This window comes from Aquarana catesbeiana, linkage group LG03, assembly GCF_042186555.1.
Source record: "Aquarana catesbeiana isolate 2022-GZ linkage group LG03, ASM4218655v1, whole genome shotgun sequence".
In the NCBI taxonomy this organism is placed as follows: Eukaryota; Metazoa; Chordata; class Amphibia; order Anura; family Ranidae; genus Aquarana; species Aquarana catesbeiana.
This window is the reverse complement of record NC_133326.1, coordinates 217,881,023-217,908,234: the sequence shown is the minus strand read 5'-3', so window position 1 is coordinate 217,908,234 and position 27,212 is coordinate 217,881,023. Positions and strand designations below refer to the sequence as shown.

The 27,212-nt window shown below is 41.4% G+C and overlaps 1 protein-coding gene across 3 annotated transcripts in view; it reads right to left on the bottom strand.

Moving 5' to 3' along the window:
• The window catches only part of GPR37 (G protein-coupled receptor 37), a 38,253-nt gene extending 14,747 nt beyond the window's left edge, over positions 1-23,506 (bottom strand). Inside the window, exons 1-2 of one of the 3 annotated variants that reach the window (XM_073619767.1) lie at positions 23,398-23,506; positions 21,424-22,482 (exon numbers count right to left, since the gene is read on the bottom strand). In XM_073619767.1, coding sequence (XP_073475868.1) covers positions 21,424-22,407 — 984 coding nt within the window. In that variant the 5' untranslated portion in view covers positions 22,408-22,482; positions 23,398-23,506. Of the gene's footprint in view, positions 1-21,423; positions 22,483-22,584; positions 23,369-23,397 lie in introns of those variants that run through there. The other 2 variants (XM_073619766.1, XM_073619765.1) reach the window with 2 other exon arrangements.
• Positions 23,507-27,212: the final 3,706 nt, after the last annotated feature.

The following is a 27,212-nucleotide window of genomic DNA, read 5'->3' as shown; positions in this document are numbered from 1 at the left end:
CTCTATCTGAGTATATGTGCACAGTTCAGCAGTTAAATGCACATCATAGTTTTTACTGTGGTGACTACGAAGCGCCATTTTAGGGCAAAATAAAAATAACATGCAGTACATTTGTGCAATACACACATTTCCCCAAGTAGAAGTCTTTCATGTAACTTTAAATAGTGACATTGAATAAAACGCTTCCTCTGATTGGTCGAGGTTTAGATGCAGCATATGATGGAACAATTTCAGAGCATTGATACAAATACAAGGCTTCTCCTGAATGGCTAATGTTGCGTACACACGGTCGGAATTTCGTACAGAAAAAGTGCGATGGGAGCTTTTGGTCGGATATTCCGACCGTGTGTATGCCCTTTTTCTGTGGGAATTTCCAACGGACTTAGATAGAGAACATGTTCTAAATGTTTCCGTCAGAAATGCCGACGGAGGTTATCCCGTTGGCAAGTCCGACCGTGTGTATGCGGCATAAGAAACACTTGGCTTGCCATAAGGCCTGAAGTCGTCTGTACTGCTGCCAGAACACAGTGCTGCTTACTTTATATTTAGGCCCCTTGCACACTGGGGCGGTGGGTGTGTCGGCGGTAAAGCGTTGTTATTTTTAGCGGCGCTTTAACGTCAATTTCGCAGCGCTTTACCCCCCACTAGTAGCCGAGAAAGGGTTAAAACTACCGCAAAGCGCTGCTGCAGCAGTGCTATGCCGGCGGTATAGCCACGCTGCCCCATTGATTTCAATGGGCAGGAGCGTTGAAGGAGCGGTGTATACACCGCTCCAAAGATGCTGCTAGCAGGACTTTTTTTAGCATCCTGCCAGCGCACCGATCCGGTGTGAAAGCCCTCGGGGCTTTCAATTTGGAGAGACAGCAGCGGCTCTTTCAGGGCGCTTTGCAGGCGCTATTTTTAGCATTGTAGTACCTGCAAAGTGCCCCAGTGTGAAAGGGGTCTTAAAGTATTTTGTAGCTAATGACACTATGGGGGGAATTTACTAAAAGTGGTGTACACAGAATCTGGTGCAGCTGTGCATAGTAACCAATCAGCTTCTAACTTCATCTTGTTCAATTAAGCTTTGACAATAGAACCTAGAAGCTGATTGGTTTCTTTGCACAGCTGCACCAGATTCCGTGTGCGTCAGTTTTAGTAAATCTCCCACCATGGTATATTGCGGCACATCCAGTGAAACATCCAGTTATTTTGTAATGGAAATAGTTCATTTGGGTTGGATTGCCCCAAACAAGTTGAAATTAAACCTAGAAAGCTACTTTAAGGACATTTTCACACTGTTTTGGGAGGGGGGGGGGTGTTTGAGCACAGTATACACGCAGATTTTGTGCGGGTTTCTGCCTTCACTCAAAAAAAGCACCACAAACAGCTGATCTAATAGAAGTGTATAGGAAAACACTGGGTAATGCACACAAAAACAATGCGCCGCAGGAAAACCGCACTGGAGCACTTTGCAAGGGGCCTTCATTCCTCTTTTGAAATGACATGTGTCTTTTTTGGATAAAATTGCTAGAATTGGTGTCCACCCTGTCCAGTTGTTTGTTGGTAAACTACTGAATCCTGCCCATTCCCTCATCTCCACAGCGTAGGGACTAACTTTTCTGTAGTGTAAGATAAGAACCAGAAGGACTCCTTAAAATGGGAGTCAGCAACTCGTCGATTGCAGCCATCAGACAGGTAGATTGTGATTGCGACCCTGCTGCACCGCCAGCTCCTGACTGCCCCCGCCAGCTCTTGGATCAGAGAGGCAATCTAAATTAAAGCCAAGAGACATACTGTACTAAGTAAGAGGCAGGATGGACGGGAATGGAAGAGCCAGTGCCGATTAGTGAGCAATGCAAGCCCTCACCCAGCCAGCATAACCAGGAGCTGTGTCTTAAAGAAGGAGGATCAGGAGCTGTGTGTTAAAGCACCCACACTGGGATCTGGTGGACCAGATAAGACACGTGCTGCAAAACAGGTTGCTGCAGGGGGTCAGTGCCACAGAAGGCAGCAGGCTGTAATGCTAGGCTCTCAGTTCTGGGGAGGCAGTGTTATTTAAGGTGGCTGACTACAATGCAGATGCGTGTGTGTATCTGCCAGCAGCATCCATATTTATTTTGCATTATAATGGCATCTGCCTGAGAGGAGAAATTGGTTAATGGGAAGGGCTGTAGATACAAACAGGCCGCTGTTGAGTAAAGCCTGGTACACGTACATTTTTTTTCATTCAACCAAGCAGGCTGAACAAAAAAAGACTGGCATCGCTGTACTAACACATGCGATGTTAGTGTTGCAATCTCCTCCGCTGTGCCTTTGTAGTCTGACAGGAGGACAGTCCTCCTGCCAGAACACATTGATCAGCCATTGGCTGTGATTGCTGATTGGAAGCTGGTTTTCCAGCATGTCCCTTCAACAAAAGCCATCCGTTAGACCGGCTTCTGTCGAAGAGACAGCTGTACATACTGAATGAATATCAGCCAGTTTTTGTTGAACCAGCCGATATTCAACCCATGTGTACCTAGCCTTAGGCTTGGCTCACATCTCTGTATGTCGGGAACACGCACAAAAACGTTTGCATTCTTGACACGCAGAGAAATGCGCTTCTCTTTAGCAGATGCACAGGGGTGTCATTTATTTCATAATGGTATCCCCAAGTATTGGCAAATCACGCATCAAAACACACAGTGATGCAGTGCCATGCAGTTCAATTTTTCAAAAGGCTTGGGAAACCAACATTTCTTAATGGTAGGGCAGACTATTGAAATGAATGGGCTGCCCAACATGCAGCATGCACTAGTATGAACCAAGCCTTTAGGCCCAGAGTGCTCACAGAGCAATTTAGTGTGTGGGCAGCAGTGAAGTGTGGCGGGGGAGGGGTGGGGGTTGGGCAGAGTGATGCGCGTTTTATTGCATCACACAGTTCCTTTTATTAAATTTTATTTTATTTGAAGTACACAAAGTGAGACTTAATTCCTGTCACCACACAGCAGCATCGTGCGTTACGATTGCTGTGCGGTGCCATCCAGTGAGGTGCAATATTATGTAGTATATCTGCATATCATCACACCTTGCTGCATCGCACATCAAGGTTCTGTTGTGGTGAGTACAGGGCACATAGAAAACAACTGTTATTGGTGACTGATGTTGTTCTTGATGTACAGAAAAAGTCAGTCCCTGCACTTACCTCTGCACTGTGCCTTACGTACTACTGACCTCTGCAGTGTTTGTTACATTCCACTGACCCTGCACTCTGCATTACATACTACTGACCTCTGTATTGCTTACTCCTGACCCCTGAACTCTATGTTACATATTACTGACCTCTGCAGTACTCACTTCTGACTAGGGATGAGCCGAACACCCGCAGGTTCGGACCAGATCATGCGAACAGGCAAAAAAATTTGCGAACACCATTAAAGTCTATGGGACAAGAACATGAAAGATCAAAAGTGCTAATTTTAAAGGCTTATATGCAATTTATTGCCATAAAAAGTGTATGGTGACCCGGGTACTGCCCCAGGGGACATGTATCAATGCAATATCAATGCAATCTCCTGTATCAGGAGCAGTGATTTTAAGAATGCTTAAAGTAAAACAATAAAAATGAAACATTCCTTTAAATATCGTCCCTGGGGGTCCCCTTAGTCTGCCTGTAAAGTAGCGCATATGTGTTATGAGTTTTACAGTCCCGCAGCAAAATGACATTTCTAAACGAAAAAATGTTATTTAAACTTGCTCGTGGCTGTAATGTATTGCCGACTCCCGGTAATATAGATAAAAATCAAAGAAAAAAACGGTGTAGGTCCCCCCCCAGTCCATACCAGGTATGGATTTTAAGGGGAACTCCATGCCAACATTTTTAAAAAAATTGGCGTGGGGGTCCCCCCAAAATCTATACCAGACCCTTATCTGAGCATGCAGTCTGGAGAACAGGATGTGGGGGCGAGCGAGCGCCCCCCTCCTGAACCATACCAGGCCACATGTCCTCAACATGGGGAGGGTACTTTGGGGTCCAGGTGGTTGTGGGGGTCTGCGGGTGGGGGGGCTCATCGGAATCTGGAAGCCCCCTTCAACAAGGGGGTCCCCAGATCCCTGCCCCCCTATGTAAATGTGGGTATCGGGTACATTGTACCCCAACCCATTCACCAAAAAAAATTGTCAAAAAGTAAAAAACACAAAAGACAGTTTGACAATACCTTTATTAAAAAAGAAAAAAAAGTGTCCCACGATGTCCATCCTTTTTCATTCACGGCGATGACGGACCCGAAATATAGAAAAAAAAAAAAGACGTCCCGCCGACTGCTGTCTTTTCGCAGTGACAGCTGTTATAAAGGCAAGGGCAGGGCCACCCTCTGACATAACCAGATGACCCCACCCCCCTCTGATGGCATGATGTTACATTATCGGTTACGTCATTGAGGCAGAGATTTTTTTTTTTCGGTCCGTCTGCACCGTGATTGAAGAAGGATGGACAACGCGGGACACTTTTTTTTTTTTTTAATAAAGGAGTTGTCAAAAACTGTCTTGTGGCTTTTACTTTTTGACACTTTCGAATGGGTAGGGGTACAATATACCCCATACCCATTCACATGGGTTCTTCCATCTCTTGGTAAATTCCGCAGCACTTGGTACTGCCCCCCTAAGCTTTTTAAATCTTTCTTTTTAATGGGACCATGTTAGATTATCTCCTTAAAAAAAAGTGTGCTGTGCGCTGGTGATCTTTAATCCCTTCAATGTTGTTCAAGTGGATCTCCACCTCTCCAAGGTTGCCTACCCCTTTTCCAGTATACAGGTGTGGGGCCCACACTAGTGAGATGAATCTTATCTATTTGTCATGTTTACCATTATCACTGACAGTGAAAGAAAATCTCACATTTTGACTGGCCACCAAACAGGAACAGAGGGTCTTTCAATGGAGACACTAGTTCTGGTGATTACCAATGATTTCTCTCACTTTTGAGGGATTTTCTCTCACTTCCTCTTTTGGCTATGGAACAGGAAATTAAATGAAATCTCCCAAATGGGGGAAAAAACTTATTGGGGTTATAACCTTCCCTTACAATATCCAAAATAAAAAAAGTTTCCATCAGTTATACTTTAGGCAAATACGATACTGTAATTAAATGTTAGTGTTTACACACATTTTTCCCTGTAAAATCACAAAACTGGATTTAACGACCAAGGATAATTGACACAACAGGGAAGCTTGAATAACAGTACAACTAAATACAGTCCCTGTCAATTGCAAGTTTAAAGAAATAATTGAGGAGAGGACATTCTGAGTTTTGGTGACATCTAATTTTTTTATTTCATTAACCTTTCCAATCCAATTTTCATTTCCTCTCACAAATTCAATAACAGTAGAAATAAAGAAAAACAAATTCAGCCATGTTTAATATTTGCTTGAGTACATAAACAAATCTGCTTTGCGTAATTCATGTGCATTTTCCTTTATTTAGCGCTAACAAATGATTGATTACACTAACAAATTAATCTTTCTTCTATACCTAGGCTCGCCGTATTACATTATCTGGAAGTAATTCAGTTGTTTACAACTACAGATGATTTACTTCATTATCAAAGTGTATCTATGAGAGGGAGCGTGTGTTTACAGGGGGGTTTTTTTGCCCCCTTGTACCAAACATGCATTATAAAAAGTAATAATGCATTGGAGCTGAACTTTTGGAAAGGTGCAAGCTCCTCAAAATCAGCACCAAATGATTTTCCACATTGTAAATAGACAATCAAACTTTTTTTAAAACTGTTTTTTAGTATTTACCACTGTGATAGTATATAGTTTGCTTAAAATCAGTGTTAGAGGCTAGGTTCAGCTTAAAGTGTATGCCTGGGAAAAAATAAAAAACAAATATATAAAGTACCCCTGTGCAATAAATAATGCAACTCTAGAAAAATACCTGTTAATGCTGCCACAAATACAGTAAGCTCCTAACTTCTTGGTAAGCATTGAGAATGCTGCACTAAAATCCCAAGTAATGTTTGCAGGCCTTACTGGACTACAGAATACTCCTTTATTTTATGGAGATAAGGAGGGAGAGGTATATTCTGTAGTGCAAACATGTTTGTCAACTGTCTTTTATGCTAATACTTTGGCTTCAACAAAAACAGTAGCAATAACACATTTAGACTTTTATGACTCTTGTAACATGTTTGTTCTGGGTCAGTGTCGAAGTAGGGCTACATCCCCACAGCCAAGCAACTAGCATTAGAAGTAGAAGCTGAGCAATGGTAGCTCACAATTTTTTTCTGGATAGGTGTATTTGAAGGGTTGAGGAAGATCTTCACGTGACTATGGGAAACCCAACAATTCAGTAACTACTAGTATCATGATGTCCACCTTTGTCTTCTGTGTACCTAATTCTTCACAGGGCTTCTGATCCTCTGTGCTTCCATCTTGCTTTTGGGAGCTGGCTCTCATTTCCTGATCACTCACAATCAGCTCACTAATCCTCATGCTTGAGATTACAGACTGACAAGATGTATGATGTGCAGTGGTGGCCCGTCCATAGAGGGTGCATGTATGCCGCCTCCCCTAACCATGCGTTCGGTCCCCTGATCTACATATCAGTGGCACCAGACCAATGCGTCGGGGTGTTTTTTTTAAGCACCTGATTAGAGCCAGAGGCTCTAATAGGCTCCAACAAAGGGTGAGTTCGGAGCGCAAAGCATTGCGCTCCAAGCCCAACCAGTTGTGTGACCATAGTGAATGAATTTTCGCTATTAACACACTAAAGTTCCTCCCCGCCAATCAGGAGGCAGGTCTGTGAGACTTGTTTCCTGATTGGCCAAAGTGTTAGGTGATCCTACTGGATGCCTAGCGATTTAGCGGAACACACATGGCGGAGGAAGCTAAAGAAGCGGACACTGAAGCCGCGGCCGCTGCCCGCATTCCGGAAAAGGACACCACAGCCCTGGCACAGGAGTGGGTAAGTGCTGGGCTAGACCGCCCGCAGGGGGGGCTGTGCCATGTTGCCGGGAGGTGTTTGTTTGCCGCCCCCTCAGAAGAAGAACCCACCAGCTGACACTGGTGACGTTTATCTCAAGAGGCCGCTAATGGGGCGAGCCAAGGGTACATTATTCTAGCCTAGGTGAAGAATGAGGAAGTGAGAACAAAAAAAGAATAACCCTGCAATTTTGTAACTGGCTGGGGGGCAGAAGGAAAATGATGCCGAGTGTTCTTTTCGGGTGAAGGTCCACTTTAAGCTTAGTATTTAGATTTACAGTCACAGTTGTCTTAAAGTGTTACAATGTAGTGAAAATTAGGAACTGAGTACAGATGTTTTCTAAAACGTCTACTCCAAAAACAAGCCTGCCTATTCTCAGATGACAAAAATGAATGTGTTAGCGAAGTGAGGAATCCCTGCCACCCCTTCTACATTTTTCAGACATCCTGATAGCAAATTCAAGTTCACTGGTGATTTGGCTTTTTCAGCAGCAACACACATATGGCTTTGGAAACCAGTTGAACTCCCTATACCATAGAAACACACTCTTTTAAAGGTCTAAGGCTAGTCATACAGTTAAAAAAAATATTTTACATTTCTAATAAGGTAAATAGCAATAGCATTACTTTTGTATTCTATTGCAGGCAATCATTGTGGGGAACCATGCTAAACTAATGGAAGTTGAATTATGAAAACTAGTATACACATTATTTCTCCTATTAAAAAGGATCCTACATGCTCGTTGCTAGTTTAGGTCTAAATCATCCTTTTTTAGTCGGCTAGTTTGAGCTTAACCACTTAAGGACCGCCCACCGCATATATACTGCGACAGAGCGGCCCTATTGCGCGAAATTACGTACTCGTAGTTCGTTTCGTGCATGAGTCACTCTGGGCGGGCGCCCGCTGCACAAAGCGGGAGCCAGTGCGCGGGTCCGGCGGCCGCAATGTCTGCCGGCCACCAGCAATCGCTCCTCAGAGAGGCAGAACGGGGATCTGCCAGTTTAAACAAAGCAGATCCCCGTTCTGACAGGAGAGTACAATTAGACTGTCTGTTCCTAGTGATCAGGAACAGCAATCTCTCTTTACTCCCAGGCAGTCCACTCCCCTGCACAGTTAGAAACACCTCCCTAGGACACACTGAACCCCTTGATCGTCCCCTAGTGTTAACCCCTTCTCTGCCACTGTCATTTATACAGTGATCAGTGGCTATTTTTAGCTCTGACCAATGTAATAATGTCACTGGCCCCAAAAAAGTGTCAAAAGTGTCCAATTTGTCTGCCGCAATGTCGAAGTCCCACTAAAAATCGCTGATCACCGCCATTACTAGTAAAAAAATAATAATAATAAAAATGCCATAAATCTATCCCCTATTTTGTAGATGCAATAACTTTTGCGCAAAACAATCAATATACTCTTATTGCAATTTTTTTTACAAAAAATATGTAGAAGAATACATATTGGCCTAAACTGATGAAAAATTTGTTTTTGTTTTTTTTTTTTTTAATTGGGGGGATATTTATTATAACAAAAATTTAAAAAAATATATATTTTTTTCAAAATTGTCAGTCTTTTTTGTTTATAGCGCAAAAAATAAAAACCGGAGAGGTGATCAAATACCACCAAAAGAAAGCTCTATTTGTGGGAAAAAAGGACATCAGTTTTGCTTGGGTACAACGTCGCATGACCGTGCAATTGTCAGTTAAAGCAACGCAGTGCCAAATTGCAAAAATGGCCTGGTCATTAAGGGGTAAATCCTTCCGGTCCTTAAGTGGTTAAAGAACATTTTTGCGTCGCATCACTATACAATTACCATATTTGTTGGTAAATTCCTAAATGGTTTGGATTGTGTATTTTCCCACAAGCTTCTAAGCAAAGTGCTTTGTTCCTTGACATAGCACTATAAACAGAGTGCCTTTGTTCTAACTATTCATTACGACAATTCATTAATAAATGCACATCTTGACCACAAGTAAATGCTTCACTCGCATTATGTATAGGGCTCGTTAAACTAATTTTTATACAGCAATTCTGAACAGGCATAAATGGGTACTGTGCAGAAAAATGCATTTTTGGGCTTGTGAGAATGCCTTTGATGATAACATTTTGCCTATATTTATTTTAATGAGCTTTTTTCTCATGATGAAAACTTTGCAGTCTTAAACATTTTTAAAATGTAATGTGAATACTGGGAATATATTTTAATAAAACCTAATAAATTCTATGAAAATTATTTTAAAACTATGTATTATTCCTTAACCACTTAAGCCTCGGACCATTTGGCTGCCCAAAGACCAGAGCACTTTTTGCGATTCGGCACTGCGTCGCTTTAATTGACAATTGAGCGGTTGTGCGACGTAACTCCCAAATAAAATTGACGTCCTTTTTTCCCAAAAATAGAGCTTTCTTTGGGTGGTATTTGATCACCTCTGCGGTTTTTATTTTTTGAGCTATAAACAAAAAAATAGCGACAATTTTGAAAAAAGGCGCATTATTTTTTACTTTTTGCTATAATAAATGTCCGCAAAAAAATATATAAAAAAAACATTTTTTTTCTCAGTTTAGGCTGATACGTATTCTTCTACATATTTTTGGTAAAAAAGTCGCAATAAGCGTTTATTGGTTGGTTTGCGCAAAAGTTATAGCGTCTACAAAATAGGGGATAGTTTTATGGCATTTTTATTAATAATTGTTTTTTTACTAGTAATGGCGGCGATCATCGATTTTTATCGTGACTGCGACATTATGGCGGACAGATCGGACACTTTTGGAGTGATTTTGGGACCATTCACATTTATACAGCAATCAGTGCAATTAAAAATGTATTGATTACTGTGTAAATGACACTGGGAGTGAAGGGGTTAACCACTAGGTGGCGCTGTAGGGGTTAAGTGTGTCCTAGGGAGTGATTCTAACTGTGGAGGGGGGGAGGGCTGTGTGTGACACGACACTAATCACCGCTCCTGATTACAGGGGGTAGTGATCAGTGTCCTGTCACTAGGCAGAACGGAGAAACGCTTGTTTACGTTAGCATTTCCCCGTTCTTCCTCTCCGTGAGACGATCACGGGTATCCCCGTGGATATCGAGTCCGCGGGACCCGCAATCACACTCATGGAGGTTGCGGCCGGCGGGCGTGCGCCTGCAAACCGCTTCTTAAAGGGCAAAGTACAGGTACATTAATCTGCCTGTACGTGCCCTTCTGCCGATGTATATCGGTGTGAGCCGGTCGGCAATCGGTTAAAGCTGAACTTTCTTTCACCCTGTCGCTAGTGTAAGCATCAAACTAACAGCATTGAAACTTGCAGTTCTGGCTCTCATACAGCGCATACAGCAAAGGATAGTGGATTGCACTCCACTTCGTCTATTCTTAACCGCTTCAGCCCTGGAAGATTTTACCCCCTTCCTGACCAGAGCACTTTTTGCGATTCGGCACTGCATTGCTTTAACTGACAATTGCGCAGTCGTGCGACGTGGCTCTCAAACAAAATTGACGTTCTTTTTTTTGCACAAATAGAACTTTCTTTTGGTGGTATTTGATTACCTCTGCGATTTTTATTTTTTGCGCTACAAACAAAATAAGAGCGACAATTTTGAAAAAAACTTTTTTACATTTTGCTATTATAAATACCCCCCAAAATATATAAAAAATAAACATTTTTTTTCCTCAGTTTAGGCTGATCGTATTCTTCTACATATTTTTGGTAAAAAAAAAATCGCAATAAGCGATAGTTTTATGGTATTTTTATTAATAATTTTTTTATTACTAGTAATGGTGGTGATCAGCGATTTTTATTGTGACTGCGACATTATGGCGGACATTTTTGACACATTTTTGGGACCATTGTCATTTATACAGCGATCAGTGCGATTAAAAATGCACTGATTACTGTGTAAATGACACTGGCAGTGAAGGGGTTAACCACTAGGGGGAGGGGTCAAGTGTGTCCTAGGGGAGTGATTCTAACTGTAGGGGGATGGGCTAGCAGTGTCATTGCTCTGATCACTGCTCCCAATGACAGGGAGCTGTGATCAGTGACACTTGTCACTAGGCAGAACGGGGAGATGCTGTTTACATCAGCATCTCCCTGTTCGTCCTCTCTGTGAGGCGATTGTGGGTATCCCCGTGGCGATCGAGTCTGCGGGACCCGCGTCCCAACTCACGGAGCTCCTGGCCGGCGTGCGCGCAATGGCACGGCAGGGAATTCAAATGGACATACCTGTAAGTCCATTTGCCCAGCCGTGCCATTCTGCCGACGTACATCGGCGTGCGCCGGTCGGGAAGTGGTTAAAACATCTTGTATTGTTTTCACAGAATACAAGGCCTTCTGTGATAGAACAAGGGGAGAGGAATGACCGGTACATTTTAAATTGAGTAAGGAATGTTTGAAACCAGTGTCAGGATTTTCATCCTTACATTTTCCTCCAGTCCTGTACAAACAATGAGAAGCGAGAAGAAATTTCTCCAAAAGAAAGAAAATCCCCTCTTAGACAGTTGTCACTGGAACAAGTGTCCCCATTGGATGGTTTCCCCTCTAGCCCTGTCCTGGCGACAACTTATTGAAAACAGTTTTGGGGTTTTACCTTAATTTTAGTCCCAGCGACAATGGTAAATGAGGAGAGGGTAAAAAAGTGTGTTTTCGATACACTTTAAGGGTGTACTACAGTCATCTTTAAGCCTTGAAATGCATTTTTGGAGCACAGCCTACATTTACAGGCTTCCATTTTGCATCCAAACATCTTTAGTTTAGAATCCACCCCATTCACATTTTCTGGTAATCTGGTAATCTCAGAACCCTGTTTTTCATACAGAAGTGGTATTTGTAAAAAACCCACTGTAGGCTGTTTTTTGTCTTTCACATAAACAAATCCTAATGTAACACAGTGTGAGCACTAACTTTAAAGTAGATCCATCATCACAGCCACCACTCATAATACCCTGCCCTGGAAGTTTAAATAGTTGACTTCTACAATACACAGCGCTTTTGTATAGACCCACAGTTTGATGTACAAAAGTGCTGTGCATTGTAGAAATCAACTATTAGAACACATGTTGTGGTATATCCAGTAGAGATTTTTCTTTCTTTCTTTCTTTCTTTTTTTTTTTCTCTGAGCGCTAGTGAATTTGGCTTATATATTTAAATTAGTTTAAATTAGTTAGTCACACATCATGCATAGAAAGGATGTTACACAGCACGGCTAACGGATCCATCCCTAAGTGAGAAGCCCTTTCAAATTTGTCTGCAGTGGGTTATATTGAGCTCATCTCAAGGAACATTAAGTGCACTTTGCGACTTTAGCACAGCTGCAATATTTTATTATCAGCAATAGCAACTAACTGAATGATATCACCTGTTGCACAGAATTGCTCTTTATTAAGAGCAGGAATGCGCAAATAAAATTTTTTAACCATGTAGATTTAAACATAAATTGTTTTAACAGTCATTCCAATGACAGATAGTTTATTGGTTGTTATGGCTTAATACATTTTGCACACCATTAATTTTAGCAAGCTTTTAATGACCAAGATTAACTTTGTACTGTATGTAATTTATTGCATACGTTTATATAGTGCTGACAATTTATGTAATGCTGTATATATTGTACATTCACATCAGCCTCTGCATTTAAGGAGCTCAAAATCTAAGGTCCCTACCTCATATGCATACATACACATACTAGGGCCAAAAAACCTACCAGCATATCTTTGGAGTGTGGAGTATCTGAGGATTACTCAGAGAAAACCCACAGAAGGACAGGGAGAACATGCAAACTCTATGCAGATAGTGTTCTGACCAGAATGTGAACTAGGGTCCCCATTGTTGCAAAGAAGTAGTGTTAGCCACTAAGCCACTATGCTGCCTTTCCCACACCCTGTTTAGGATTATGGATCCATACTAAATAAAGTATAATAGAGTTTGAGAAGAACAGATGAACCTTCTCTAACATTGGAGCAGCTCTCCTCCTTCGCAGTGATGATTGCATTTTTTTTCTCCAACTAAAACGACCCAAATAAAGACTCCAGGACCCTCTCCTATCTGCCTATATGAATCAGTCCTTCCATGTCACTGTAACTTTCATACAAAGAAGTGCTTGCCTCCGCAGGAAGGTATTTAAAAAATAGAATTAAAAAAAGACTAAAAAGTTAAATAATAACCTTGTTATGTAATTTAGGAAACATTACTTAAACTGAACACTAATGGGGACGGTTTTAATTGGTAAAGGATTTGTAAATTTGCAATTTTGTTCAGTGCTATTATCCAGAAACCCCTGCTAGACTGCACAGTTGGGTTCTACAGTCCTTTTTGTCCTCCTAACACAGGTAGCTGATATAAGGAGATTTAGGTACTTTTGCCAGCTGTATGTAAAAATAAATTTACAGCAAATTTGTCGGTGGGGTGTAGTGGGATTGTTTACTAAAAGTCTCTTGTAAAGGAGAAAAGTTTAAGCCCGGGTTCACACCTATGCGAATTAGAGGTGCGTTTCCGCACCTCTAATTCGCATAGCAGGAGAATGTGACTGGCTCCCTATGGAGCCAGTTCACATATCTCCAGGGCGGCTGCGGTGCGCACTGCACAAAAACGCTGTGCGTCTTTGGCTGCGTTTCAGGGCCGAATTCAGGCATAGAATCGCTCCTGTGCGATCCACAGCCCGTTGTGGTGTGAACCCGGGCTCAAGGTTAGTTCATCTTCCCCAAAAACTGCCTATGCAGGTAACGGGTGCTTGTGGATAGAACAAACTGTACAGCTTTGATTAAAAATTCTCTTCCTATAGTTGTAGACCACTTGCCTATATACCGATATTCACAATTAAAACTGCAATTTGGTAACGTTTGGAAATGTCAGTAAAAACGTGGCTGTGCCAGTAAATTTCAATCTGGTAGGTTGCAGGGGTGGATCCAGAGTCTGGTCACAGGAGGGGCACTGCCAGAAAATATGTGTTTTTTGTGGGCAAGTTATCAGGCAATGGTTGGTGTTGGCGCTTCAATCATCATGGCACCATGGATGATATGGTGTCGGGATGATTGAAGCGCATTATTTCTATTGGTATCTAAAATGAAATAGTTCTCACCATAACGCAGAATCAGTGGGAGCTCTGAGTGTGTCACTTGCCATGTCACCTGCCACATCATCTGCCTTCAGATGTGGATTGTCAATTGCCATGTCACCTGCCTTCAGATGCGGATTGTCACTTGCCATGTCGCCTGCCACCAGATGTGGATTGTCACTTGCCACAAGTTGCGGATTATCTCTTGCCACGTCACCTGCCACAAGTTGCGGATTGTCACTTGCCTGTCACCAGAGGTGGATTGTCACTTGCCACGTCTCCTGCCACCAGATGTTGATTGTCACTTGCCACGTTGCCTGCCACCAGATGCAGATTGTCACTTGCCATGTCACCTGCCACACGTTGCGTGTTGTCATTTGCCACAAGTTGCGGATTGTCACTTGCCACAAGTTGCGGATTTTCACTTGCAACGTCACCTGCCACACGTTGCGGATTGTCACTTGCTGTGTCACTTGCCAGCTACAAGGTGCGGATTGTCACTTGCTGTGTCCCAGAGTGAAGGCAGGCAGGAGATAGATGATATAATCTCTATGCTGCCCATGGCTGCACAGTGAGGGCGGAACTGCGGTGATGCAGGGTGGGCGGTGAGAAATTATGTTATTGCTCCCCCGCCCGCCAGCCCGCTAACTGGCCTGCCTGCCCGCTCACCTGCTGACTGGCTTGTTCGCCCACTCACCTGCCGACCCGCTGTCTGGCCTGCCTGCTCACTCACCCGCCGGTCCGCTGATCGGTCTGCCCACTCACCCGCCAGCCCACTGGCTGGCCTGCCTGCTCACCCACCGGCCCGCCACTAATTTCTAGGGGGGGGGGCAACTGCCCTGTTGCCCCCCTGGATCTGCCCCTGGTAGGTTGCTGACACTGTTCTAATGTCTCAGAATTTCTTAAAAGCAGAATCCTGAGCTGTATTTTTTCTAAGGAACATTTATGATTATAAAAGCAAAATAAAGTTGGTAAAGCTGAACTACTGTAAAACTAAAAATTGTCAGCAGGTAAGGTCTTTTGGTAGAAGAGATTTTATGTCTTTTCTGGCAAAAAAAAACTTTTACTTACGTGCTAGCAATTTTTAAAAATCTCTACACTAACTGCAATATACCTACAGTACAGTGTACAGTCCAGGCATCTTACAAAAACCAGGAATGGTTTGGGTGCCAAGAGCATGTAAGGTCAGGGAGCATTTGTGGGAGTTACATCATCAGTGCCTGCCCAATGGGCAAAGCATGAGAAAGAGAAGGACATGGCACTGAAAGGGATGGAGTGGACCCCCCACTGGCCACCCCTATTACCCTTTACTTACACTTTAATCTGACAGGACACATTTCAGTGAAAGTGCATAAAACAGGACTACGACAACTGTCACAACAGTTACAATTAAGAACATCAAGTAACAAGTGAAGCCAGTCAGTGAATTGCTATGCTATCCAATAAACATCAAAACAATGGTAACAACAAAATATCTACTTGGGTTACATTGATCTGACTTTTGTAAAAATCCAATGCAGCAAGGTTCAGTAGTTTGCCAACAGCTTCCCCCATGTTGAAATGTTTGTGGGCAAGCCTACAGTGGACAACATCCTGGGTGCGGGTCAGGTCAACTAAAGCCAGACCTATCAGGTCACTATCTTGTGGTGCTTGCTATCATGGCCAATAATACTTTGTAAACTCATTAATCATATTACCCACACATAATCAGAGATATTGTGCAGTAACCAATGGCTGTATTAACGAAATCATGTGATTTAACACAAACTTTTGGAATATCCACTTACATACCAACTTTGCGTTCAAGGCTATAGTTTACCCAGCCCAGCAGAAGTCATACTGGGGAAAGTATGCACATACAGTAGTGTAAAAATAACATATTTCTGCATCAGGATAAATGTTGTAATACAATACAAACTTGAGTCCGGGTGCAGTGATCAGGCTCAGAACAAGATTGGGAGACCTAACTCAATATGGTGCCCATGCAGATTTGGAGTGTTTGTAGTGTTTTTCAATAAAACATGGTAAATCTGCTAATTATCCACTGGCAATTACCCAGAAATTGCAGCATTACAAAATAAAGTGGAAATCTGAGTCATCTTCGCCTGCTGTATAGCATGGTGTTGTTCCTTCATGTGTGACAGATTTGCTTTAAGCATAGCTGTTCTTACTCATGCTTCTTGATCTGATAAATAGTTTTGAGCCTTGGGGTTATTTTGTTCCAACTTGTTTGTTCAATTAAACAGTTTAAACCAAATGTTTGAGAAATGAATTGTGCAGTGTGAAATATGACCTTTCAAGAAGATAGTGAAATGGAGTTTTCCAACTTATGTAAAATGTGTATGTCTTATCACCTCAAAGTGGAAACTTTCCTGGCATCCTTTTTTTTTAACATTTTACAGTAATGAGTAGGGATAAATCTACCAATGCTGGTGTAATAATTCTACTCAGCAAACACTTGTAAACCTAAATTCACTACAAATGGACTTCACTAACGACTATGCTTAGCAAATCAACCTCTGAGAAAAGGTTTGCAGAGCTCTACCTAGCCACATTGGTCAGCAAGTCTAAGAATGAGACTACATAATGGGAAACCCATCATGCCCTTTTATATAGCAACTCGCAAAGTGTTTGAGGTCTGCTAAAACCACTTTAAAGTGAACCTAAACTCTGATATATGATATTTAGTTTGCTAAAGCACTGTGTAAACAATTGAAATATTTTTTTTTAAACATTATTCATAGCTCAATGCTGCTGATCTCCTCCAGCATCGTTTAGTCACTTCCTGTCTACATGCACTTGCTACAGCGTCAGCTGCACATAAGTGGATTCGAAACGTCTATCAGAAAAATAGGAAAGGATATTCAGCGCTGACAAATGTAAATTAAAATAAATGAAGGCGAACTGCAAGCTGACACTCAAGGTTTAACTCAAACAAAATACCTCAAATACACATTTAAAATAGAACAGTGTTGCGCAATTCATAAAAGTCAATAATGCTATATAAAAATGCTAAATAAAATATCTGAGAGTCCTAAAATAAGTGCAAGTGACAACAGCACTAATCTCCAATAGGTGCAGTGAGAAACACACACTGAAATGATGAGTCCAGTGACAGTGATCCCTACACCACAGGAAAAAGATGGCCTCTCACCTCATCAATTCGACCTGGGACAGGTCACATAGCAATAAACAGATCACAAGGCAGAGAAGGTCCCCACTATGGATAATGTCCTCAAGTCCTCAAATCCACACTCAATAGCTTCAACCATATAAATGAAGCAGAGGAAAATGCTCACTGTTTAAAATGATTTATTAATATAAAAGTGAAGAAACACACTTACATTCGGCCGCACTCAGACCCGAATGCCAGTGCAGAAACAAATGATGTAAACATAACCAGCAAGATGGTTGCGGGTGACATCATACGTGACTCCTGACCCCTGTATGCGTTACGTCTGTGGGCGGAACTTCATCAGCGCGAGGTGACCTCCTATCTCGCGCTGATGAAGTCCCGCCCACGGACGTAACGCGTACAGGGGTCTACTGATATGTAGAATTGATGGCACTGATATGCAGCACTGATGGGCACCAATAGGCGGCACTAATATGCAGCACTGATAGGCGACACTGATAGGTGGCACTTATGGGCACTGACAGGCAGCTGTGAAGGGGCACTGACAGGCGGCTGTGATTGGCACTGACAGGCGGCTGTGATGGGCACTAACAGGTGGTACTGATTGGCACTGATGGGCAGCACTGATGATGAGGTATTGATAAGTACTGACAGGTGTTACTACTGGGCAGTGATTGGCACTGTGGTGGGCACTGGCAGATTTTAACCTTGAAACATTGCTGGGCACTGGTTGGCAGGTGATTGGCACATCTGAGGGGGCTGTGCTGATAATCAATGTGCTGATCATCAGCACAGACCCCCCCTCTGACAGGGAGAGCCGCCGATCGGGTCTGTCCATGTCAGCGCACACCGAGAAATGCTTTTTACCGGCACTTCCTGGTCCATGCGAAGATCAGCTGTGATTGGTCACAGCTGATTACGTGGTAAGAAGTCTCTGACAGAGGCTTCTTATCACGATCAGAGATGCGGGGTGTTAGACTGACACACTGCACTCGTGATCACCGCGCTGCGTGCCCCCGCAGGCGCGCGCCAGCATGTTATCCTGCTGAACGTCATATGACTCCCAGTCAGGATAACAGAAACACTTCCCAGCCGTCAATATGCTATAGGCCGGGCGGAAATTGTTTAAGATATCTACTCAAGAGCCCTGTATTTAGTTTTCGCAGGTTACCCTCCTGGTCCCCCCCCCCCACTTCTTCCTACCATACCTGTAAGTCCTGGCCGGATGGAGGTGGAGGGGAAGAGGTTCCACTTTTATTCTTTACAACCTCCTCAGAATGTCATAACATGTCGCATTCTAACATGACAGGATATCTCTTGATGTAATGGTAATCTTAACTGTCATACAGCGATCCTGATCATACTTATCTCTATCTTGGAACTCTGTATTTTCTTATGATTGGAAAACTAAATAAAGTTTATTCCAAAAAAAAAAAAAAAAAAATCTACTCCTGTATAACGCAATGGGGGTTATTTACTAAAGACAATCCACTTTGCACTACCAGTGCAAAGTGCACTTGAAATTGCACTTGGAAGTGCAGTTGCTGTAGATCTGAGGGGAACTTGCAAGGAAAATAAAAAAACAGCATTTTAGCTTGCACACGATTGGATAATAAAATCAGCAGAGCTTCCCCTCATTTCAGATCTACCCCTCAGATTTACAGCGACTGTACTTCCAAGTGAATTTTCAGTGCAATTTCAAGTGTACTTTGCACTTGTAGTGCAAAGTGGATTTGCCTTTTGTAAATAACCCCCAATATCTCCATATCACTATGAAACAGTGGCTAGAGCTGATTTCACCTTGGTTGTTACAGGTGAAAACAGATCAGCACATGTACTGAAGAGCATAGATAGATTAAGCTGCATTAATATTTGCTTAAAAAGAATACATGAGACATATGCTATCACCACTGCAGCAACAGACAGCGTGTTTAACAAAACCAATACCTTCTTATCATTTTAAAAACATTCTAAGCCTGTAAAACAAGTGAGAGATTCAATTAAAAAATCCCTGCTTGGTGCAGGTAGAAATGATAAAATTAAAACTTGCATTACCTAAATTTGGCTGAAAATAAATATCCTTGAGGAGGGATCTGCCCTCATGACTTACCTATAAAATGTAGAGGCTCAACCAGATTTTATTGCATCCAGAGCCATATAAATTTATGCCCAATCTGAAATACCTAGATACCCATTGCTCAGATGAAACTTGCATAATACAAAATGGCCCAGCAGTGGCTACCATTCAATTACTCCGGCCACAAGATTTTTCCTGACAGCAGAAGCCAATTTGACTAATATATGGAATAGTTTTCGGCAGAGATAGACATAAAAGCCTGATATCTGCGTATGGACTATAAGAAGACGACTAATTAATGTTGGTTCCATTTTCTCAATGTTGGTCCATTTATGGAGAGCACCATACCATCATTATATTGATACTTACTTGGATATCAGTCACATGATGTGGAAAGTTAATTTGCATGGTAAACACATCTGCATGTATTCTTAGTCATTTTTCACCCATTCTTATTCTGTAACGTCTAGGCATCCAGAATTCTGGAGCAGGTATATATGTTATATCTGTAAAATTTGGCTAAATATATGAATAGAAGAACTCTAAAGGATGGTCTGCCTGCTGCAGGGAGAGTGGGGTCAGGAAGCCTAGTCTTAACATGTAGGGTTGAACTAAGCATACAAAAGCTTCTGTTTAGAGCACATACTTTTATGCACAAGAACATGCAGTTTACTGTATCTGTTTTCACATGGAAATCCCATGATTTGTACAGATTTGGCCATGACAGACACATACAGAATATAAATATATAGCTATGTATAAACTGAAAAGAACATTCACTGGAAGCAAATAAGCGCAGCAAGTCTGAGCCTGTGAAGAAACTGTAAAAAATGCACATTCCACCTTCATACTAGGAGCTGGGTGAAAAATCACTCTGTGTACATTATTACAGCTTATTAGAATTCTGAATGCCAATGTTCGCCATTTATATAATACAATCATAACAGGAACCTAAAATGTACAGGCCACTGCTGGCAATGCACATGATGGTTGACATTCAGTGACACTTCTTTTGTTTTCCAATCATGCATAATGTGAATGACAGTGGAGTACAGCCAGTAAACTGTGAACTTGGCAGAGCTACAGGGTGAATACCAAAAAACTGGCACTGTTCTAAAGCTGGTCACTTTTTAAATAAGGAACAAATATGCATAGCAAGTGAAAGCAGGCAAACAGCTTCAGGAGTCCATATTTAATTCCAAGGCTCAGACAAGATTTTGGCAGCCTTTTTTCCATGTATTTCTATAGCTGGATAATGTGCCTGCTATAACTTATCAAGTACAATTCTGTTTTATGTGATCAATAATAGTTATAATGGCAAGTGCATAAATCGCAATAATTGACAGACAAAACATGTTTATAAAAGAGTACAATAGAATCTAAAATAAAATTACATATGTAGCGATTGTCACCCTAGATCAGAATTTGTCAATCTATTGCTTGTAGCTGCCAAAAAACTACAAGAAAAAGAATATCATCCCAGTCTTTTTTTGGAATCACTGCACTGTGACTTGTAGCTCCATGAAAGGATGATACACGCATACCATAGTTGAAGGACTTGCTGGGAGATGCAGTTCTACAACAGCATGCAAGCACCAAGTTTCCTGTTTTTGACTTTGATTGCTATAATTTAAGCATGAATATTACAATTACGACAAAGTAAGCATTTACCATAAGATAAAATAAGCATTTACAGTTTCAAGCAAATACCAAGGCACATATTTATAAAGGACTGATCCACCTAAAACCAAATTTCAGTTAATTTATCTTGTCTGCAGGCTGAAGGATTTAATCACCCAACAGTTTATATCTCTCAAGTATTCAACTGGTGAGTTTCACGTCTTCCACGTGCTTCAGTGGTGGGATCTTTGTGTTTTTCGAGTCTGTACACCTGGACAGAAGTATGAACACCTGTTTTTATTTTATTTTTTTGCCAGAAGAAGTGAGACTCCAAGGTTAATGGGGACATAGCTAGTTAGTATGTCAGAAAAGCTTGTTCCTAAAGACTACAAGAAATATAGGAAACCAATTGGCTTAGCCTAACACTAAATATTACTTTTAGCCAGATTGACCTCTCAACCCACATAGAGGTCACGGAGGTAAATACACACTCAGAACACCCACTAAATTGTAAATGACAAATGCCTAAAGGAGTCTGGATAATAACAAAGTATTTACTTTTGAAATGTCAAACAACATGTGTTATAAAAGTCATAATTATTACCTCTATGTACGGTATGATCTTGCAAGATAGGTCTTCCAGTAGCCATTTTTTAGTAAGTTCGTGAAATATCACAAGTGGAAGGCAGAAAAAGATAATCAAAAAGTCCCAGAAGGCCAAATTTGCCAAAAGTGAATTGGATATACTTCTCATATAGTAATTGTGGCAGACTATACACATTACAGCCATATTGCCCATTATGCCAATTACAAAAATGATAATAGATAAACACATAACTGCATAGGCACCATATGAATCTTCTGTCAATGGATAAAATGGGTTCTTTATGTGTAATTTTTTATTGTTGGTTGTATTTTTTGGTACCAATGCTTGATTAACCTCCATGTTGTCAGAAAACACTTTAAGATCATTTGTAGCAAAGGGAATAGATCCATTTAAGGACAAAGCATGCGGTTCTGTCTCTTTTCCTGCAACCGGACTTTGTAAAGTTTCGTTCCAGTCCGCATAGAACTTTTTTTCGTTGTTGGATTTACTGGAGTTTTCATTGCCTTTCTTCCATTGCCACTCATATGTTTCCCTTTTATTCCTAGCCTGCCTGTGAATCATAACCTGATCCTTGTTATTTTGTTGCTCAGTATACCTGGTTTCCATGGATGTGTTGTTCACCTTTCTATGCTCCCAGAAAAAGGTATCAGATTGCATATTTGGTGATGGAGTTCTGTCTGCTTCTTGCATGTCACTTGGCCAGTGTACCTTCTGTTCAGTCAATACAGGTTCCTTAGGTTTACTTAAGCTCCCATGTATAAATTGACAAATAAGGTTCCTAAAAAAACCTTCATGGGGAGAGTTCCAGTCAAAAGTTTGATTGGATGTCTTTCCTAAAGAAACTTTTTTTAAGTGGGAATATACACCATGGCACCATCTTGATCCATCTCCTTGCACAGTGTTTAGATCTTTCTGTAATTTTTGATTGCTCACTAATGTAGCTCCAAAGAACAAAAATATTGAGTAAAATGATAACTGCATGTTTCAAGTAGAACATTCAGTCAATAAAAAATAAAAAAAATTGCTCTTCCATGCATGTCACTTGATCCTGGTGCACTAGACAAAAGCAGCAAAAAGAGACAAGATTACAAATATGTTGCAAATAACACTTCTCTGGTTTTAAGTTTCACCTTTCTTTGCAAGTATACTGCACCTTACACTATTAAATCATCATGGAAATTCACCTGCAGGTCAGGGCAGTGTCCTCAGCCTAGCATAGGTGTGCACACTGGTAGTAGAAAAGTTATAGTAAGCTATTGCTGCACATCCACATAAATATGAGGGCTCCACCCTTTTTGTGCCACAGTCTTTGTAAGAACTGTTAGCTTTACTCCGGCTGCTCATTTAAATTTTCTTTCTCTGCTTCATTGCAAATACACCGAGACATAGGTCTTTCTCTTCCCAATAATCACAAATGAAAATAATCCCTCCCCGGCTCACTGTAAACAGGTTGCAGGGATGTCATCGGATCAGATTAAAGGCTGGATGTTAAAAGACGGCCAGAAAAGGCTTTCGTGGCAAGAGAGACATGACGTTCCCATTGGATTTTCCTTTGTTTGAGTTGCAGAGAGGTGAGGAAACGATCAGGATCTTTTTTTTAGTTGTCAAGGTGCAGGAGGAGAAGGACCTTTGCCTCTGAAGCTGCTTGTCTCTGGTTGTACTGCTGCTGTCACTGCTGTGCATGGAGGAAAGTAGTGAAGAGCCCCGCCTGCAGGCTTTACAAGACCATTCTCTGCGCCTGTGTAGGGTTGTAAACGAGACAGCTTCTCTCCTCCCTTCTATACTGTATCTCTTTATCTAATGTCACTCTACACAATTATCACACCTTGCTATGTGCCCTCATAAGCGTCTGTCTGCAGCCATTTAGAACAACAGAGAGGGTGCTTAATAAGGAAAAAAAAAAAAAAAAACTTGTTTTAGACCAGCTCCAATGTCTTCAGAATTTTCAGAACAAAGGAAAATACCCTTTACCTCGATATATTGTAGTGGAAATAGCAACAGCGGTGCCATTCTCTGTCTGGGCAAAGCATAGCTACTTCTCTTAGCACTAAGGCTGACACAAAGGCTGTGCAGGAGGAGGGGGAGAGGGTGGAGGGAGAATCAGCAGAAGCTGTTAATTCTGCAAGTAAGATCTAGAAGCAGCTGCTCGAATTCTTTCCTACCAGGGAAATAGAAATTCTCTGCAGTGGGGAACAAAATGATGCTACCTTTTTATTTAAAAAAAATATGGTTGTAACAAATAAGGCATTTACCATTAAACCCAAACTGTTATGTTGTTCAGCTATGAGATACTACAGTATACTGTATATTTTTATATATAAAATATGTATATATCATAGCTAGCTAAGCAACATAGCAGTTTCGGTTAAATAGTTGCATAGTTACATAGTTAGTCTGGTTGAGAAAAGTCAATCCAGTTTAACCAATAGAAGGGAAAAATACAATCCTATATCCACAGTTGATCCAGATGTTATGTTCTTTATTTACTGCTTAAAATGAATAAATATACATTCTAAATCACGGCTAGGCAAAAAAAAAACAAAAAAAAAAACAGTATGTGTTTATTGTTAAATGTCTTATTTGTTGCTGGGACGCCTGACTTTACATGCTCATGAACTTTAATGGCATCCCAGTCTTAGTCCGTAGGGTTCAATATTGAGTTGGCCCACCCTTTGCAGCTATAACAGTTTCAAGTCTTCTGGGAAGGCTGTCCATAAGGTTTAGGAGTGTGTCTATGGGAATGTTTGATCATTCTTTCAGAAGCGCATTTGTGAGGTCAGGCACTGATGTTGGAGGCCTGGCTCACAGTGTCCACTCTTATGCCCTGTACACACGGTCGGATTTTCCGATGGAAAATGTGTGATAGGACCTTGTTGTCGGAAATTCCGACCGTGTGTAGGCTCCATCACACATTTTCCATCGGATTTTCCGACACACAAAGTTTGAGAGCAGGATATAAAATTTTCCGACAACAAAATCAGTTGTCGGAAATTCCGATCGTGTGTACACAAATCCGACAGACAAAGTGCCACGCATGCTCAGAATAAATAAAGAGATGAAAGCTATTGGCCACTGCCCCGTTTATAGTCCCGACGTACGTGTTTTACGTCACCGCGTTTAGAACGATCGGATTTTCCAACAACTTTGTGTGACTGTGTGTATGCAAGACAAGTTTGAGCCAACATCCGTCGGAGAAAATCCTAGGATTTCGTTGTTGGAATGTCCGAACAAAGTCCGACCGTGTGTACGGGGCATAATTCTTACCAAAGGTGTTCTATCAGGTGCAGGCCAGTCAAGTTCCTCCACCCCAAACTCGCTCATCCATGTTTAAACATTCCCATAGATACACTACTAAACCTTGTGGCCCTAGGGTGGTCCAACTCAATATTGAACCCTACGGACTAAGACTGGGATGCTATTGACTTTCATGTGCGTGTAAAGGCAGGGCTTCCAATCCTTTTAGTAATATAGGGGGGTTATTTACGAAAGGCAAATCCACTTTGCACTGCAAGTGCACTTGGAAGTGCAGTCGCTGTAAATCCGAGGGGGACATGCAAGGAAAATAAAAAACAGCATTTTAGCTTGCACGTGATTGGATGATAAAATCAGCAGAGCTTCCTCTCATTTCAGATCTATCCCTCAGATTTACAGCAACTGCACTTCCAAGTGCACTTACAGTGCACTTGTAGTGCAAAGTGGATTTGCCTTTCGCAAATAACCCTCATAGTGTGTCTATATTTATTTTAAAGAGGTATCGTTAAAAAGAAAAGAATAAAGTTAAAAAAACAGAGCCATGCGTGTTCAAAATATTTCACATTAATTTATACAGTATATTTATTTCAGAACCTTCTTTTTTATTTTTGCGCAAAAAAAAAAAGAAAAAGTTTATTCTGAAAACATTCGTTTTCTGACATGTACTGAGGAACATCATCTCCTTGTAGACCCGGATTAACAAGGAGTACAAGTGCTGACGTATGTTATTTAGTACAATGGTAAAAAAAGAATAAAAATCCTAACACACCAATTAACAAAGTTTGCTTTGAACTGCCTGAGGGTAAACGCATTCATTCCTTCTGCAAGCATTGTGCAACATGTATTTAATTCCTTGGTCAACAGGATCTGAACTTTAAAGCACACAGATGTAAATCTCTTAAATATTTCTAAAATGTTGTATATCTGTAGCATGGGTCTCATTTATATATCCAAACATAATGCCTACTGTCAGTAAACACACACTCACATCAGGGAATGGTGATCCATTCAAGGAACAAAAAAAAAAAAAATCTATGAAAATCCCCTACAAATACAAGTAAATTTAAAATATATGTCAGGGCAAAGCAAAAAAACGTGCTGTACATTTGCTCATGTGTTATCCAGTTAAAGAAGACCCCGCAAGTACAGAAAAATACCCGTTGATATACCGGAACTGTATGTAGCTTCTAATTCCTGTTGGAGGTTGACAGTGCACAACATTTTTGTGGAATAAGTGCTATCAGCCCTGCTCAGTTGTCTTTTGCTGAACTGCTTAAACCCTCTCACTAGCTTCATCTCTACAAAATAGACACTAAGGTGTGTAGTAATAAAAAAAAGTAAAAACGATTGCTGAGCTATTTATCCTGTGAAACTGAACGTGTTAATGTGGGCACACTTGCATGTTACTATGATATTTTTGCTTCAAGTTTAATGTTATTCATTCATACACAATAGAGTGAATCAGGAAAACACTACATTATGTCCACTAGATAGAGCTGATCATTTTGTGAAATAAATACTTTACTAATTTACTATGATCATCAGTTCCATCTAGATCCCATAATATGGTATTTCCATAGGTGTGCACATCCTATTGCATTGGGGTGTGCACCCCTAAACTCAAACACACATTCCTGTGTGTGTATATGTACGGTATATATACACACACAAAACACAAACACTCTAAAAGTAAACATTTTCAAACATGGACGGTGTCAGTAGGGCAGTGGATGGTGTCAGTCAGTAGGACAGTGGCTGGTGTCAGTAGCACAGTGAACTTTGGGGAAATCTGCACTGCACAGAGTGATTAGGATGTGCCCAGGCACACCCCACACACCCCCTGTGCACACCTTGGTATTTCCCCAAACCCTTTAATTTTTTATAAATTAATAACATTCAACCTGAAGAGAAAATAGCCCAATTAATTTCAATTTTGCCCCCCGATCGCCAATAAAAAAGGAAAGGATGGCTCTAAATTTCTTAAATTGAAAGGGAGAAGGTAATCCCAAAAGCCGCACATCCGTACACATCCGGGGATTGCATTGGGGGCGTGGCCTGGATGGAGCCCAGGCTGAGGTTTCCACTCTGACACTACCACAAGACAGGACGGATGTGCGGCTTTAGGAATTACCTCCCCCCGTTCCCTTTGATCTACAGCCGGAACTAGGACGAGCTCCATCCCTTGCCGGCACTCCCAGCAGCAGCTGCAAAATGACCACGTACACCCCACATAGAGCCTGAGTGGCACATAAAGCTATATAGGTCACGCTAAATGTCTTACATGGTTAACAGGTATTTAACACGGATATAACAAAATTCTTTTGATGGTATATTTACCAGACCAAATGTTAGCAAACAACAGAAGTTCATTGATAGTGTGTACTTCCTTCCTTCCTGCCCTGGCCAGTTTTCAACTTTCAGTGCTCTCACGCTTTGAATGACAAGTACTCAGTCATGCGACAGTGTACTCAAACAATTTTTTTTTCATTATTTTTTTTTTAGATAGAGCTTTCTTTTGGTGGTATTTAATTACC